This window comes from Scyliorhinus torazame, chromosome 12, assembly GCF_047496885.1.
Source record: "Scyliorhinus torazame isolate Kashiwa2021f chromosome 12, sScyTor2.1, whole genome shotgun sequence".
NCBI lineage: Eukaryota > Metazoa > Chordata > Chondrichthyes > Carcharhiniformes > Scyliorhinidae > Scyliorhinus > Scyliorhinus torazame.
In genome coordinates this window covers 64647301-64664349 of record NC_092718.1, presented here as the reverse complement: position 1 = coordinate 64664349, position 17049 = coordinate 64647301, and the positions used below count along the sequence as shown (strand labels likewise).

At 46.1% G+C, this 17049-nt stretch overlaps 1 protein-coding gene across 1 annotated transcript in view; it reads left to right on the top strand.

The window, feature by feature from the left end:
- Positions 1 to 17049, top strand: part of adamts17 (ADAM metallopeptidase with thrombospondin type 1 motif, 17) — a 654840-nt gene that overhangs the window by 315950 nt on the left and 321841 nt on the right. Inside the window, exon 10 of the mRNA XM_072468796.1 lies at positions 11422 to 11572. Coding sequence (XP_072324897.1) covers positions 11422 to 11572 — 151 coding nt within the window. The remainder of the gene's footprint in view (positions 1 to 11421; positions 11573 to 17049) is intronic.

Below are 17049 nucleotides of genomic sequence, written 5' to 3'. Positions count from 1 at the left end.
TTGTGTGTAAATAAACTATCTTTGAACTTGAACTGACTAACTGGTTGTTTGGTCTTTGATCGATATCCGGTAAAACCTTGTTGGTTGTATCATTTGATACCTGGCGACTCTGAAAAGCAATATTATCATTAATAACTGCCATATCTAGTTAATTTGGCAACATTATTGGTGACGCTGGTGGGATAGTATTCCACTTATTAAAAAGGGCATCATTCTTAATTGGCGACATTACTCAGGTGCTGATTGGCAACATTATGCGACATTACTCCCGTGCCGATTGGCAACATTATTGGCGAACTCTGACGGGACTCGATTAGAAGTGATTTTGTCACTCCGAGAGAACCCATAAAACTTTGCATTAGAAATCCAATTGAGGAAAAGGGAATGAAACCACAAGTGTAAGGCCCGTATCGATCAAATCACCAACATTCGGAAGTGTGTATTAACCTGCATGCATGCTAACAGGGATATAAGGTAAACTCGTTAGATTTTGCGTAAAACTATCGGGAGTATTGTGAACCGGAAAATAGCGCAGGCCATACACGCTGTTCGAATCACCGCCTTATTCTCCCTGTCCCAAATTAACGGCAGGAAAACAGAAGTCAGAAGCAGAGCACAAGAGAACTTAGAGGTAGGAAAACAGAGATTAACGGTAGGAAAACAGAGATTAACAGTAGGGAAAACAGAGATAGTAGTAGTAATGGTCACAAAAGCGATGGAACGCCTAATGAACCCGCAGGAACCCGAGGTCACAGCGAGGTCAGAGCAGTGCCCCATATGGGAAGAGGAATTGAGGAAGTATTTGAAGGGATGGCCCTTTTGGTCTGAGTTTTGTTCAAATGATGAGTCAGGTCCAGGAAGCATAGGACAAACCTGGTGGGACAACCTAACCGAGGTACATAAGAAGAATGCAGCGAAAGTTCTTAAGCCGATGGCAATAGTGTCCTGTTTGGCACAATTGCGAGGCACAGAAGAGGTCATGGGGACGCTCCACAGACAGCTAGTTGAGAAAGAGGAGAAGAATGAGGGAAACTATAGTGAATGTGAAAAGATTAATGAGCAACTCCGGGAACAGTTGCCAGCTAAAGATAAAGAGATGGCTGATGTCAAACGGGCACACCAATCTTGTATAGTTCACCTTAGCAGCTTTCAGACCCAGTACGATAAAGCCTACCAAGATACACAGCGTGCAATTTTGGTACGAGAAGAGACGGAACAGCAGGTAGCACAGTTGACAAGACAATTCGCAGATTTAAAGGCAGCTTTATGAACTCCATAGCTCCGCTACAGAACAAAGACAGAGCACAGTAAAAATGTAGACGACAAATAGAGAAGTTGCAGTCACTGCTGTCAGTGCAAAACGGATTCAGAGATACCTTTGGACAAGATTTAGATGAGGAGAATGGCCCCAATTGGCAAGAATTAAATGAAACCACCCATAGATATGTGGAGTATACCGAAAATCACAATAGAGCCCCCCAGGCCCCGAAAAGGAAAGCACCCGCACCACCAACTGCACAGGCAGCACACCCGCCCATGAATCCAGTCACCACACAGCACAAGTCATCGGATCGGGTTGAGCCTGATTTCGTTTACACCACCCCACTAACCATCACCCAATTGAGAGATGCCTGCGCCAAAATTGAACCATTCGAACCCACCGCAGACCCACATAATTTCTTTCAGAGAGTACGACAGCAAAGGGTTATGTACGGTCTAGACGAACCAGAGGAAGTTAAGCTTACAGTCATGAGCATTGACCCGTCCGTTAGCTCAGCTTTACCAGAACCCCAGAACGTAGGAGGAGGAAACCTACAAGAAATGAAAACGGCCATTTTAGATGCGATTGGGTACAACAAAGGAGGCCCAGTAGAAGGTTTGAACCGTTGTAGGCAAAAGAAGGGAGAGCATCCGACTGCATTTGCAGGTCGCTTTTGGATCCATTTTAAAGCAGAATTTGGGGATTTGAACCGCGCACACGTGGATAACGATGACACAACTAAATGGGCTCCCACTTTAGTCTCCCACGCCACAGAAGCAGGTCAAAAGGCTTGTGTAAATTACGACCCCGCAGACGCCACACATAATGAAGTTTGGGTTTTAATGCGACTCTCCAGAGCTTGGGAACAATCCCTACATTGGAAGGCAGATCAGGAAAAGGCAGAGTCGAATATGCACCCAGTCAGGACTAATCAGGACCCAGCATGGGTAAATGAGGGCAGACCTGAAGGACAGCACCCCAGAGCACAGGCACCACGAGGTTGCTATAATTGTGGACATGTGGGCCATTACGCCCGTGAATGCAGACAAAACCCCCCGAACCAGCAATGGCACCAGCAATTGAACGCTCCACCGAGGAACAATGTTAGACCCATACATAGCATTAGCGCCCGAACAGATAATGCAGTAATCAACACGACAGATTGATGGTGTTCGGACTCCCCAACTTGGGTCTGCGACACACTCTGGGACAAATCAGGCAGACCAGTAGTTACAGGCACAGTCCGGGGACATCCAGTAGAGTTCCTTTGGGACACAGGAGGGTCCCGCACCACTTTAAACTCCTCCACAATGTTTCAGCACGACAAATGGCCCACCACAGACACCATCACCCTGAGTAGATTGACAGGACATGTACAGCAGGGATACATTACAGCCCCCGTATTCAGATAAGAACCATAAACACCAGGCACCCCGTTGTTTCAGTCGACTTGCCCCAAACAACCGAGCACATTCTAGGAATCGACTTTATGAGCTCCCACAAACTTTACTTTGACCCCGTGAATAGGTGTGTATGGAAAATAGCCAAAGCTGCGAGAGCCCCCGCCACCCTCACAGTAGGGGACTACGAACATAGGATTTGCTCAGTAGGAGACTATTCGTTTGATCTGCAAACAATTAGTACAGACCAGACAATTAGAGAGGTCCTCAGAAAACATAAAGCAGCCTTCGCCCAACATAGACACGATTGTGGGAAGATTCCAGGCATGGTCACAATTTCAGGTCCCGATCCCAAGCCCAAGAAGCAATACGGTTTCCCATAGCAAGCCGAGGGTGAGATCGCAAAAGTCATCAATCGCTTACTAGATCAAAGAGTAATTCGGCCCGTAGTCTCAACAAACAGTGCCCCAATTTCGCCCGTGAAGAAACCCGACGGTTCATGGAGATTAACCATTGACTACCGAGAGCTCAACAAGGTCACCCCATTAGCAGCCCCCACCATTGCCACGAGTCCCGAAACCATGCTCAAACAGGGAGTACAAGCAAAGTACTTTACAGTGCTGGACATTAGCAATGGCTTTTGGTCCACCCCCTTAGATAAGGCCTGACAATGCAAGTTCGTGTTCACATTTCAAGGGCAGCAGTATACGTGGACATGCCTCCCGCAGGTTTCCACAACTCCCTCTCCATTTTTCACCGACAATTGGCCAATGAACTTTCCAAATTTTCCCACCCCAAATGCCTTTTTCAGTATGTAGACGACTTACTCCTACAGACGGACACAAAGGAAGAGCATGTTAAGCTTCTTTCAGAATTGCTAGGTCTCTTACAATCAATTGGTTGCAAGGTTAACCCGAAAAAAGCCCAGATCCTAAAAGAAAAGGTTCTTTATTTAGGCACCATTATCATCCACGGGAAGAGAGAGATTGAACACCAACGAATTGAGTCAACAGTTAAATTGCCCCTGCCCCACGTCACTGCACTCCGGTCATTCTTAGGATTAGTTGGATATTGTAGGAACCATATAGATGGTTTTGCCATAAAAGCAGCCCCACTCTCAGAGCTCCTAAAAAATACCGCCCCATGGGAATGGCTTCCTCAGCACACGATGCCATCGATGAATTAGCCCCCAGTTTGCAAGTTCCAGACCCACACCCTCCCTATGCCATAGAAGTAGCAACCACCGACCAAACCCTATCAGCAGTACTCCTACAGGGAAGGCATGACCGCTTAGGCCTGTAGCCTATGCCTCACGGATTTTGGATCCCGTGGAGGAAGGATTTACAGCCTGCGACCGGCACTTACTCGCAGTCTTTTGAGCAGTGCAGTATTTTGCATACATCACAGGCCTTAACCCAGTAACGATTTTAACCGAGCACACCCCAACGCAGCTATTGTTAGATGGTAGGTTAAAGGACGGTTCAGTCAGCCAGATTACAGCAGCTCGTTGGATACTGTTGTTACAAGGAAGGGACATTACAGTTAAATGTACAAAGACATTTTTAGCAGACAACCTTCAGTATGCAAGAACCCCACATGAGTGACAGATCATTGCAGCCAAACACCACACAAGACCCTTTATTCCGAAGTCACTACACACACGAGCAGGCATCAGAACACAGCATCCCCTAGGGGTGCACATCTCCAAAAATCTGTCCTGGCCCACCCACGTCGCGCTACCACCAAGAAAGCACAGCAGTGCCTATACTTCCTCAGGAAACTAAGGAAATTCGGCATGTCCACATTAACCCTTACCAACTTTTACAGATGCACCATAGAAAGCATCCTATCGGGCTGCATCACAGCCTGGTATGGCAACTGCTCGGCCCAGGACCGCAAGAAACTTCAGAGAGTCGTGAACACCGTCCAGTCCATCACACGAACCTGCCTCCCATCCATTGACTCCATCTACACCCCCCGCTGCCTGGGGAAAGCGGGCAGCATAATCAAAGATCCCTCCCACCCGGCTTACTCACTCTTTCAACTTCTTCCATCGGGCAGGAGATACAGAAGTCTGAGAACACGCACAAACAGATTCAAAAACAGCTTCTTCCCCACTGTCACCAGACTCCTAAATAATCCTCTTATGGACTGACCTCATTAACACTACACCCTGTATGCTTCATCCGATGCCAGTGCTTATGTAGTTACATTGTATATGTTGTGTTGCCCGATTATGTATTTTCTTTTATTCCCTTTTCTTCCCATGTACTTAATGATCTGTTGAGCTGCTCGCAGAAAAATACTTTTCACTGGACCTCGGTACACATGACAATAAACAACTCCAATCCAATCCAATCCCCAGACCAAGGACAATGCTTTAAAAATTTATGTAGATGGTTCCTCCGTCATTGAGAATGGAAAGAGAATAACTGGTTGTGGAATTTATGTGGAAGATGCACAGGGACGCGCATTAGAGGAAATAGCTTTAAAATTTCCCGGCCACCTAGGATCACAAGCAGCCAAATTAGCAGCTATAGCATATGTAGTGCAGCACGCAGATTCCTTTCCGACCCCAGCGGACATACATTCGGACAGTTTATATGTGTGCAATAGTTTGACAGAATTCCTGCCCCTGTGGGAATCTCGAGGATTCGTATCCGCTGATGGTAAAGCCCTACCCTCAGCTCCATTGTTGAAGCATATTCTTAGGACAGCTAAAGACCGCAGGTGCCCCCCCAAAAGTGAACTGATACACGCAGTCCAAGTTTCACAGACCAATATCGAAGATTTAGCCCAGGCCCAAAAGGCAGACGACACTCTTAAGCAAGTTTTAGACGGTAACTTCCCAGCCCCCTACGACAAATTCAAGGACTCACTGATGGTACAGGACGGTATAGTTTTGAAAAATGGAATTTATGTGGTCCCCACCCAGGACAGAAACCAGATAATTTACCAGTTTCATGACGGACACGGACATCAGGGAATAGACAATACCATTGCCCATTTAAGGCCTTTGTGCTGGTGGCTTGATTTCAAAAGCAGACGTCACGCATTATGTTGAGAATTGTTTAATCTGTGCACAGAACAATCCTGAAAGGTACTCCAAGAAAGGACAATTGAGACACACCCGACTTGTTAATGGCCCATGGACAAATTTGCAGCTCGACTACATTGCTCCCCCCCGCCCCCAGCAGAAATTGTTTTAAATATGTATTAGTAGTAATCGACACCTTTACAAAATGGGAAGAAGCATTTTCCTCCAGCGAAAGCCACAGCTAAGATTTTGACCCAGCAGATATTTACACGCTGGGGTCTTCCCCGCAGCATTGAGTCAGACAAAGGTTCCCGTTTCACCGGCCGAGTCATGCAAAATGTCCTCACGATTTTTGGAATCTAGCAAAAATTTCACATAGCTAATCACCCCCAGTCCAGCGGCATTGTTGAACGAATGAATCGCACCTTGAAAGCGACCATTAGAAAAATGGTGCAACAGCATAACACCACATGGGACACAGTCCTCTCATTCGCCCTTATGTTTATTAGGAACACAGTATCCAGTTCCACAGGTTTCACCCCCCCCCACACTCTCATGACCGGAAGGCCCATGAAAGGAACTGAATATTTATTAGGTCTCGATTTGGCAAGCCCCACAGTCACCACCCTCACCCATGAAAAAGCAATCCCACAAGTCACGGAAAATATTAAAGCAGCACAGCTTGCTGCAGCTGTCTGACTAGGCGCTAGGAAAAAGCAGAGTAAGGCCTGCTTTGGTAAAACAGTCCACCCCATAGAGTATACAGTCGGTCAGCAACTGATGGTGTACAATCCCAGTTCGTTCCTCTCCCCTAAATTTGCAGGACCCTGCCCTACCAGTTCGGACACAGTGAGCCCCTCTGTGTACAAAGATAACGTACCCCATTGGTAAAACTGGTTGGTTCGACATCAACCAGCTCAAAGCCTATGGAACCCAATGTAGCCACTCCCACCACATCTCCCTGGCAATAGCAGACGATTCCGCCCCGCCCATTGTCCAACGCTCCCCCAGCCATGACAGCACATCTACGCCCACAGACCCGACCTTGTCTCCGCCCACAAGTACGACTTTCCACCTTGAGCTTGATTCAGACGATAGTGCCAGCCTCCCCGAATTGACCATGATCATTGACCACTGGTACAACCGCCCCGGCCCCAGACACTCAAGCCCCTGGAACCACGACCAGGACATGTTTGGCCCCCAATATCCCCTTCCACAGCCAGAGTCACTGCCACTGCCTAAAAACTGTAATTTGCCCTTCATTGCCACCTCCCCTACGCCTCATGACAAACGAACCCCTTTTTGGCATCGCGACAACTCTTGTAGATTGGTAAGACATGACGATTCGGATTCCACGACAGTCCACGCAGCTACGGCACAAAAACGGCAGACACGAGTCTGGCATCCGGGAGATGGTGATGATTCCAAGTCTGACTCCCGTTACGGTAACCCTTTTATAATACGTTTTGGTACAGAACCTTGAGGTGTCCAGATGATGAGAAAAAGGAACCGCATGAGATTTACGGTGTCCTACTTCCTGATGGAGCCTGCCCGCCTTCTTTCCTTCTTTCTTTCTTATTGCTACATGGTTTTAATTAAAGTCGGCCTGACACCTAATTTCTTGATACAGTCATAGTTACTCTTCCGACGCCATTTACTGACCAATGGCCATTAAAGGAACAATTGTTGGATCTCACATGTGTTACAAATTCTTTCCGCTCGTTTCGGTCACCCAGGTAGGGAGCAACGACACTAATCCCCGCCCTGACTGAGGACCCCAAATGCATCCGGTCAGCTAAGCTCGGGTAGTGGAGCAACAGCACTGATCACCGCCCTACCCGGAATCCCACCCATTCGTGCCCTGCCGCGGCCCACACGCACCTCATGTTCACGTCACTTCGAGTACTCTGGAATGGTTTCCTACACTCTACACTGTCTTTGGCAGGTCTTAGCTTTCCCTTCTATACTTTTCATTGTGATTTAAAGAATGCCCTTTGCCACAGTCTGTACACTCATTCCTTTACCTTCCGCGACCCTCCAGTCATTCCCCACCTGCTATTTACACGTTTGACACACTTGGTTGCCACATATGCTGCTACACGCGAACTACCTCTGGATCCTGGGATGACGAAACTCTATGAAACTGGCCGCCCTAAAATTCGGCTAGTTAAGATGAGCCTCAGCCATCACTGGTTGCAGTAAAGGAAAGACTGGACGGAGAAATTGTCCGCCCACTCGCCGCATCGACCATCAGCTGCGACCACCTCTGCACTTAAAGAAATTTTGTTTTTGGCAATGTCTTGTCTCTTGAAATTTTATTTTAAAAAACGAGGGAGTCACACATGGTGACGATTCTAATGGGTAATTGAAGTTAAGGAGAGAAAGACAAATAAACACGATGTTAACTGAAGACGATAACAGATATTATGCTTGCACCCCCAGGAATATACGGAAAATGGAAGACAGAAGACAAGGTGAAGAGAGGACTGATGACCTACATTGTGATCATCGCTGGACTCCTACAACTGCATGCGTTACAAGCCTCTGTACCACTCACCACACCAGCCCCGAACACCACCACACAACATGACACCCCTAGCCCGGACACCACACCACACATAGAGATAGACACTGAAACCCCCACTGGTGCGAAAACATTGCCAAATGGTACCCCCTTTCATACACAGTAGAGATCCTTCTGGTAATTGCAATAATCTGCAGTGTCTTCCGGACACTTAGACTCCGCAAATGGCGAAAAAGAGCCTCCCGCTCCCCGATATATACACTCCGAGCCCCCTTCTTTGGAATTCACCCAACTCAACAAACACTGTAATCGCTGATAAAAATAAAGACCGGATTCGTCTGTAACTTTGATAGACTAAGTAGAAATGTGATGCTGCTGTTTTGAAATCTTGTATTGCACATAAATTATTTTTGGTATTTGCCAGCAGCATGAGAATAGCTTAGATAATGTTAGTTAGATATTCAATTGTGCGGAACAGTGAAATGTTTTATAATGACCCGTTAGAAATTATGAATGTATGATGTGTTGATAAAAACGTTAGGTAAATGCTCCCAAAACATAGGACAGAGTAGTATAGAACCTGCCCTTGACCAAGGGTAACCGGCACACCAGGAATGTATAAGGGATCAACAGTGTGATCCATCACGCTTCACGTTCAGGATCAAGAGGACGGGATGTCGCCATCTCAGATGGCCACCTGCAAAGGACCATGGAAAATTATGGCCAACCCAGGACTCAGACAGACTCAGAGCTTGTGTGTGTATTTGCAACCCAGATAGCTGGACGCGATCGAAACCCCCGCTCGTTTGCATTCTAATGGCCTATTTCCCCAGAACAAAAAGACTGTGCTCAGGTAACCGATACAGATGCAGACTAACCGGCGCCACTCCCTTTGCTAAGAAAGCCCAAAGAGCCAAGGTCAATGCCCGCTCAGGACACGCCCAGCCATCAAGGCACCCACCACTTTATTGGCCAAAAACAAAGGCAGTGATCGAAGCATGTCGAATTATTGGGTCCAAAGCTAAGGACCGTCCCAAAGAGCGTGAAATCCCGGAGGGATAAAAAGAAACATAGCCAAGTGTTCGGTCTCTCTTGGCCCTGGCCTACGCCTAAAACCAAGTGTAGCGTTACGACCAGAAGACAAGTTCAAGATCAACGATCGCTACCAGATGGATGAGCCTGGCAGAAACAAATCCACTTCTTCTACCCAGCCACGCAAGATCCGAACAAAGGCCTTGTTCATCTGCAAAGAGCCGGTTGCCCTGAAGTTAAGTATAGGTTATTGGAGTTGTTCGGTGTAGTTTAACTTGTCTTGTTTTATGTTGCATGTCGAAGTAATCCTTGTGTGTAAATAAACTGTCTTTGAACTTGAACACACCACTGGTTGTTTGGTCTTTGATTGATATCCGGTAAAGCCTTGTGGTATCATTTGATACCTGGCTACTCTGAAAAGCAATATTATCATTAATAACTGCCATATCTAGTTAATTTGGCAACATTATTGGTGACGCTGGTGGGATAGTATTCCACTTATTAAAAAGAGCATCATTATTAATTGGCGACATTACTCCGGTGCCGATTGGCAACACACCTCTCTTGTTTCCTTTGAGACATTCCATTAAACATTTATGACAAAGGTTTTGGTCTAGTAATTCCTTTTGTGGCTCAGTGTCAATTTTATGTGTGATTTTATTCCTGTGAAGTTCCTTGAGACCTTTTGCTATGTTAAAGGTGCCGAGTAAATGAAAGTTAGTTGTTCAGAGGTAGGCGGAGAAGCAGAGATTTTGTGAATTTCGGAGCGGAAAAAGACTCCTACATTTCTATAGTGCCTTACATGACTTTGAGGTATTGACGAGGGTTCCGCTTCTCTTGAGATAGTATCATAGGATGTTTTACATCCATCTGAGAGAACAGACGAGGCCTCTATTTAACATGTCATCTTAAAGATGCAACAGGGCAGCATTCGCTGTGCATTGGAGTCTCAGCCTGCATATCGGAGACTCTGAAATGGGAGTTGAATCCACAAATTTCTGACTCAGAGATGGGAGTGCTGCCACTTAGTAGATTAGAACCTAGGCATCAACATACATCTTTTGAATCCTCAGGAAATCCCAAACTACTTTGCAGCTAATAAATTATATTTTGAAGTGCAGTTACTGTTATGCAGGCAATACTAAATAAATTTTCCTCCTCCTTCCTGTGTTAAGTTGATGTGAACTAGCTGTTTAATAACTCCACGGTTTCCTTTCCCCCATTTCCTTAAATGGACCATTATTTTCACCCTTTGTTTACCACAGCCATTTGAATAAAATCCCTTTATTGTTCATCGAGATGCTATCAGCAATTTGTAATGCTTTTCTTGGCTTGTCATGTTACGATTTGATAAGCTGCTTTTGCTCATCTTGTATGTTTATACCGTCTCCACACAACCTTTTGTGAATGTCCTGCTTATCACTGATAGCAGCCTAGATATCTCCATTGAATGATACATGCCTCTTCTCTTTGAGCTGACGTGGAATGAATTTCAAGTCTACCTTGTGAACATTTCTTTAAATATTTGCATTTTGCATTGTAGACTTGCTAATCATTTTGTGCTCTGACAAATTAATCTAATATCTTGTTCATGGTTTATGGCTCTCTTGTCCTTGTTCCAAACCCTCATAGTCCAGTTCTAATGATATAAGGAGCACTGATTCCTAGAACCTCTTGAATGTCATTACTGAAAGATGAGATCCAGAATCACCATGGGTGGTTGTGTCTGTTCAACACACTGAATGAAAAAGCAACTGAACTATTTATACGGTTAATGTAGATAACCCCAAGAGATACACATATTTCTAGTTTGTCTTCTGCTTACTAGCTATCTAATAAAAATCCCACATGATTGATGCTCTCGGCCATTCGGGGTGATGTCAGGGAGACCTTTTTCCTGTAGTGGAAATCTGGAACGCACTTTCTCAAAAGAGGTCGAGGGAAGCTGAAAATTTCGAACTCAGTTTGATATATTTTTGCTCGGGAAGACTAATAAAGGTGTTGGAACAGTTGGAGCTAAGATACAGATCAGCCACGATTTAATGAAATGGTGGAACAGGCTCAAGGAGGTAATCTTGTGTTCGTGGTGGGAATTGATAAGTGTTTTGCTTAACTCACTTTACAACCCTAAACATAATTAAGACTTTGCCTTTGTTGTCGTTAACAGGTCAAAAGTCAGTGCCTGCCTCTTGGTAACTGACCCAAGAAGTCACCATATAACGCGACTACCACCCAAGCTGCCCGGAATGCATTATAGTGCCGATGAACAGTGCCAGATCCTTTTTGGGAGCAATGCAACCTTTTGCAAAGAGATGGAGGTAAATTTACACAGTCCTCACCTTAACAGCAACGTTATTGTGGTTAGAATTTTATCGTAACTCACACTGGGCAGGATTTTCTGAACCCTAACATTGGGAATCGTCCGCTCTCGCTGACTGTTGATGGACATTCTGCGGGCTCCCCAGCCCCCCACCCACGCGGCAATTCCCACCATGACGGGGCTGGAAAATCTCAGTCACAGCCCCTGCTCCAGCTGCCTCCTGCTTAAAAAACGAATCAGTTGTAAATAAATGGAATTGTAAAACACCTTAAAAAAGAAGGAAACTTTGCACTGTAACAGCTTTTTTAATAAATGGGTTAAAATTACACTTGCAGCGTGTCTGCCAGTCTCCACACTTCCAAAGAGGATTCACAATTAAACCTCATAAAACAGGTTTTGCACAGCCAATTCACCTTATGGGCTAGGAATGAGCAGAGGGGAACCAGTGGGCCAGGCGATCGTTGGGTTTTGTTTAAAATTCTGTTTTTATAAAACAGCAACTTGCACTTTTAATGTGCATCCGAAGAATTTTTACAGAGGGGGAAGGAGCGAAAATAGATAAAAGGGACAAATGAACCGGCATCTAACCGGAGCCAACAATTTGCATTTATATATAACCTGTAATAAAACATCTCAAGGCGCTTCACAGTAGAGTTGTGAGACCAAGTTTGAGACAAAGCAACGATGCAATGCGAGGCCAGATATCCTCAAAATGCAAGGCTTTAAGAAGAGACTGGAATATTAAAAGCGAGGAAGAGGAGTGGAGAGCATTAGAGAGGGAATTTCAGAGCTTCAGGCCTAAGCAGCTGAAGGCACGGCTAAAGTTAAAATTGAGAACGGTCAATAGGGCAGAACTGGAGGAGCGCAGAGATCAGAGATGAGGGTAAGGTTGTGGACCGGGAGGACATTGCAGAGAGTTTGTGATGTGATTTGAAAACCAGACTGATAATTTTAAAATCGAGGCATTGTCTGACTGGGAGCCAAGGTAAATCAATGAGCATAGGTGATGGATGTACTTGGTGTGAGTTAGTGATGGGCAGTATAGTGTAAAGAGCTAACAGCTATAATTCTGATCACTAACATACATCATCAGTGATATCAAATCACATGTCACTGGAATTCAGAGAGAATCAGTTCTGGAAGGAGCCTCATGCTTATCCATCCCATTATATAGTTGCATATAGCTAATAAATGTTTCAATGTTCCCAGAGGCCTTGCTTCCAATAGTTTGTGTTAAGCACACAGGGACCATTTATGATAATACTGCACGGTGGCAGTGATAAACGTTCGGAATAACAAGGATGAAACCAATAGTGGCTTGAAAGTGAAAGCCATTATGCAGCCAGGGAACAACTGTGGCAGGGAATCAGGGAAAAGTAGCATTTTTTGCTGCACTGGTGATAGATTTTTCTGAATGAAAGATATTAAGGGCTAGGAACAAAGTTAGGTATAATTGCTAATCAGCCATATCTCGATCAATGGTGGGATAGGGTCGTGGAGCTAAATGGCTACATCCTGTTCCAATGTGCAATTCTCAGTCATCAGTTACACTTGGAGAGTGAATGGATTATATGCAACTATGCTGTCAGCGAAGTATTGATATCTCGTGCAGAGGTCGTCAATATTCCTACAGTCATAAAATTACCCATTGGATAGGCAACGGTAGGAAGTGACATATGGGTAATAATACTGGGCTAGTATTCCAGAGGACCAGGCTAATGCTGTGGGCACCCTGGTTCAAATCTCACCATTAAATTCATTAATAAATCTGGAATAAAAAATTATTTTAATGGTGACCACAAAACCATTGTCGATTGTCGTAAAAACCGACTTGGATCACTAATGTCTTTTAGGGAAGGAAATCTGCCGTTCTTATCTGGGTCTGGCCTACATTTGACTCCAGACCCACCGCAATGTGGTTGGCACTTAATGACCTCTGAAATGGCTTAGCAAAACACTCAGTTATATCAAACCTTTAAGAAGTGTAAAAGGGATTAAACCCAGCGTTGACCAAGGCACCAGAAATGACCAATGCACATACAGCCTTGTCGACCCTGAAAAGTCCTCCTTACTAACATCTGGTTGCATGTGCCAATATTGGGAGACTGTCCCACAGACGAGTCGGGGAACAACCTGACCGTCATACTCACAGAATCATACATTACAAACACCATCATCCCTGTCCCACCGACAGAGGTAACAACTCAGTGGTATACAGTCAGGAGGGAGTTGCCCTGGGTGTCCTCAACGTTGACTGAATTCCATGAAGTCTCATGGCTTCAGGTCAAACATGGGCAAAGAAACCTCCTGCTGATTACCATGTAATCCACCATCAGCTAATGAATCAGTACTCCTCTATGTTGAACACTACTTGGAGGAAGCATTCAGGGTGGCAAGGGCACAAAATGCACTATGGGTCAGAGGCATTAATATCCATCACTAAGAGTGGCTCAGTAGAACCACTACTGACCAAGCTGGCCAAGGCCAAAAGGACTGGTTCTTCGACAGGTGGTGAGGGAGCAAACAAGAGAGAAAAACCTACTTGACCTTGTCCTCACCAATTTATTTGTCACAAATGCATCTTTCCATGACAATGTTGGTAGGAGTTATCAACGTACAGTTCTTGCGGAGCTGAAGTACCACGTTCAAGGGAGACATTGAAGATACCCTCCATTATGTTGTGTTGCACTACCTCCGAGCTAAGTTGGATAGATTTCAAACAGATTTAGCAACTCAAAATTGGGCATCCATGGAGCGCTGTGGGCCATCAGCAGGAGAATTATACTTGACCACATTTTGTAACCTCATGGCCCAGCATATCCTCCACTCTACTTTTACCACCAATCCCAGAGATCAACCCTGGTTCAATGAAGGGTGCAGGATGGCAGGCCAGGAGCAACACCAGGCTTACCTAAAAGTAGTGAAGCTACAAAACAGGACTACTTTCATGCCAAATAGCATAAGCAGCGAGTGATAGACAGAGCGAAGCAATTCCACCATCAACGGATCAGTTCTAAGTTCTGCAGTCCTACCATATACAGTTGTGACGGTGGACAATTAAATAACTCGCTGGAGGAAGAGGCTCCACAAATATTCCCATCCGCAATGGTAGTGGAACTCAGAAAAAGATGAGGTTTAAGTGTTTGCAGCCACTTTCAGCCAGAAGTGCTGAGTGGATGATCCATCTCGGCCTCCTCTGGAGATCTTCAGCATCACAAGATGCCAGTTTTCAAACAATTCGATTCACACCATGTGGTATCAAAAAACAGCTGAAGACACTTGGATACTACAAAGGCAATGGGCCCTGACAAAACTCCAGCAGCTGTATTTAAAACATGTTCTTCCAGAACTAACTACACCCTTATGTTATGGGCCAGGGTTTGGAGAACCCCAAAGTGTATCATGGAGTTCACCTGACCCACAACTTTTAATAGATTGTGGTTATGGGGAGCACACGGCCCACTTTACAGGTGTGGTACAGCAGAGCTTTACAGTACTTTTAAATTAAAACACTGTTTATTCTATGAACTCAAGTTAACCTTTTTAAAACATACAGTGAACATCTTAGCAACCATCAATTCAAATACAACCCCCAAAGAATACAACACTAAGTAATCCTTAATAACTCCCCAAACAACATCCAGAAGACAAAAGAAACACCTTTTAAAAAACATTAAAAAAAAAAAAAAAATTCTCCATTTTCACATTTTCCTTCAAAGATTTACACCACACCCACAAACAGTAAACGGTAACAAATACGAAATCAATCCCCTTAACAATACCAATGATCCCATCCTCCCACCACCCCAAACAACGGCCCACCTGTCAATATATGCATCCAATAAACCAAACCCTCCCACGGTGGAAACATAAATAAAGGAGAAAAAGGAGTCCGGGACCGCCCATGATCACCATTGACCTATAGAGTCCACTCCCCCTCCCCCCCTACACTCAACACCATCCAACCTCTGAAAGAGTACCGTACATGATACCCAAGAGTTGTACCCCCCCATCCCCCCCCACAAGTCTCCAGCTCCTCCCGTCCACTGCCTCTTGTAAAACTCCTCCTCCCAACCTCCGTTCCTTCCCCCCAACTTTCCACCCCGGCTAGATCACTCGGACCCTGTTCTGCCAGGCTCCGATGGCCGCAGCCCCTCCCCCCACCTCATTCCCGTTCACTGGCCGGCTTAAACCGGCCAGCGTGGAGGCCCCCGCCCGGGTCCCTTTCCCCTTTGCCCGGCCCTAGGACAGCCCAGAGATCCCCTTTTAGCACACACACCCCGCATATCCACCTACAACCCAAAGAGCCCTCATTTGAAGTGAAAGTCCCATCCCTTCCCTTGTCCAAATATATACAACATTGGCTCCTTTAGCCTCTACACCCGCACGCAGTGAAACAAAAAAGAAGAAAATACAGTCATGAGGTTACATCGGCACATGGCCATTTCTCAATTTGTCAGTTCTGCCACAGTCCTTCTGCCTTCGCAAACTCCTCCGCTGCTTCCGCCGTTCCAAAATAAAAGTTCCTGAGCTTATAAGTCACCCTCAGCTTCGCTGGATATACAATGACGCACTGCACCTTGCTAATGTACAGTGCCCTCTTCACCCGGCTGAAGGCAGCCCGCCTCCTCGCCAGCTCCACCGTAAAGTCCTGGTATACACGTATACCAGCTCCAGCCCACTGCACCACCCGCTTCTGCTTGGCCCAGCTCAGGACCTTCTCCTTCACACTGTACCTACGGAAGCACAGAGTCACTGCCCTTGGCGGCTCACTCGCCTTTGGTACAGGCCTCCACGACCGATGAGCCCGATCCAGTTCATATCGGGAGGGATCCTCCCCCTCCCCCAATAGTTTTGCCAGTATCGCGGCAAAATACTCAGTCGGCTTCAGTCCTTCAACTCCTTCGAGCAGCCCCACAATCCTCAAATTCTGTCGCCTGGATCTGTTTTCCAGGTCTTCCATTTTTCCTCGCAGATCCTTGTTAATGTCCATCGCCTTCCGCATCTCCTTTCCCATCGAGGCAAGTTGATCACCGTGCTGCAATAACATCGCCTCCACTTCCTTCAGCGCCTCCCCTTGCTCTGGCACCTCCGCCACTGCGCTCGCCACCGTCGTCGTCACCGGGGAAATCGCCTCCTCCACCAGCGCACTCAAAACCTCCCTCATCTCCTTCCTCACCGTCTCCATGCATTTTGCAAACTGCCTTTCGAATTCCGCAGCCATCACCTTAGTTATTTCTTCAGCCGTAAGCAATGCGGCCTCCCCTGGTGCTCCAGCCTCCATTTTCTTTACTGACCCCGCGGTGACCTTTCCACTCCCCGACGGACTTTCAGCTGCTTTTTTCACGGCCACTTTTTTGCTGGTCTTCGACATTCCCCTCCTCTGTGCTGTCTCCCGACTTTTACTGCCTTCGCTGGCCCTAGGACCGGGCGTTAACCCCCGACAATGCCGTTCCCGAATGGGAGCCCTCCAAC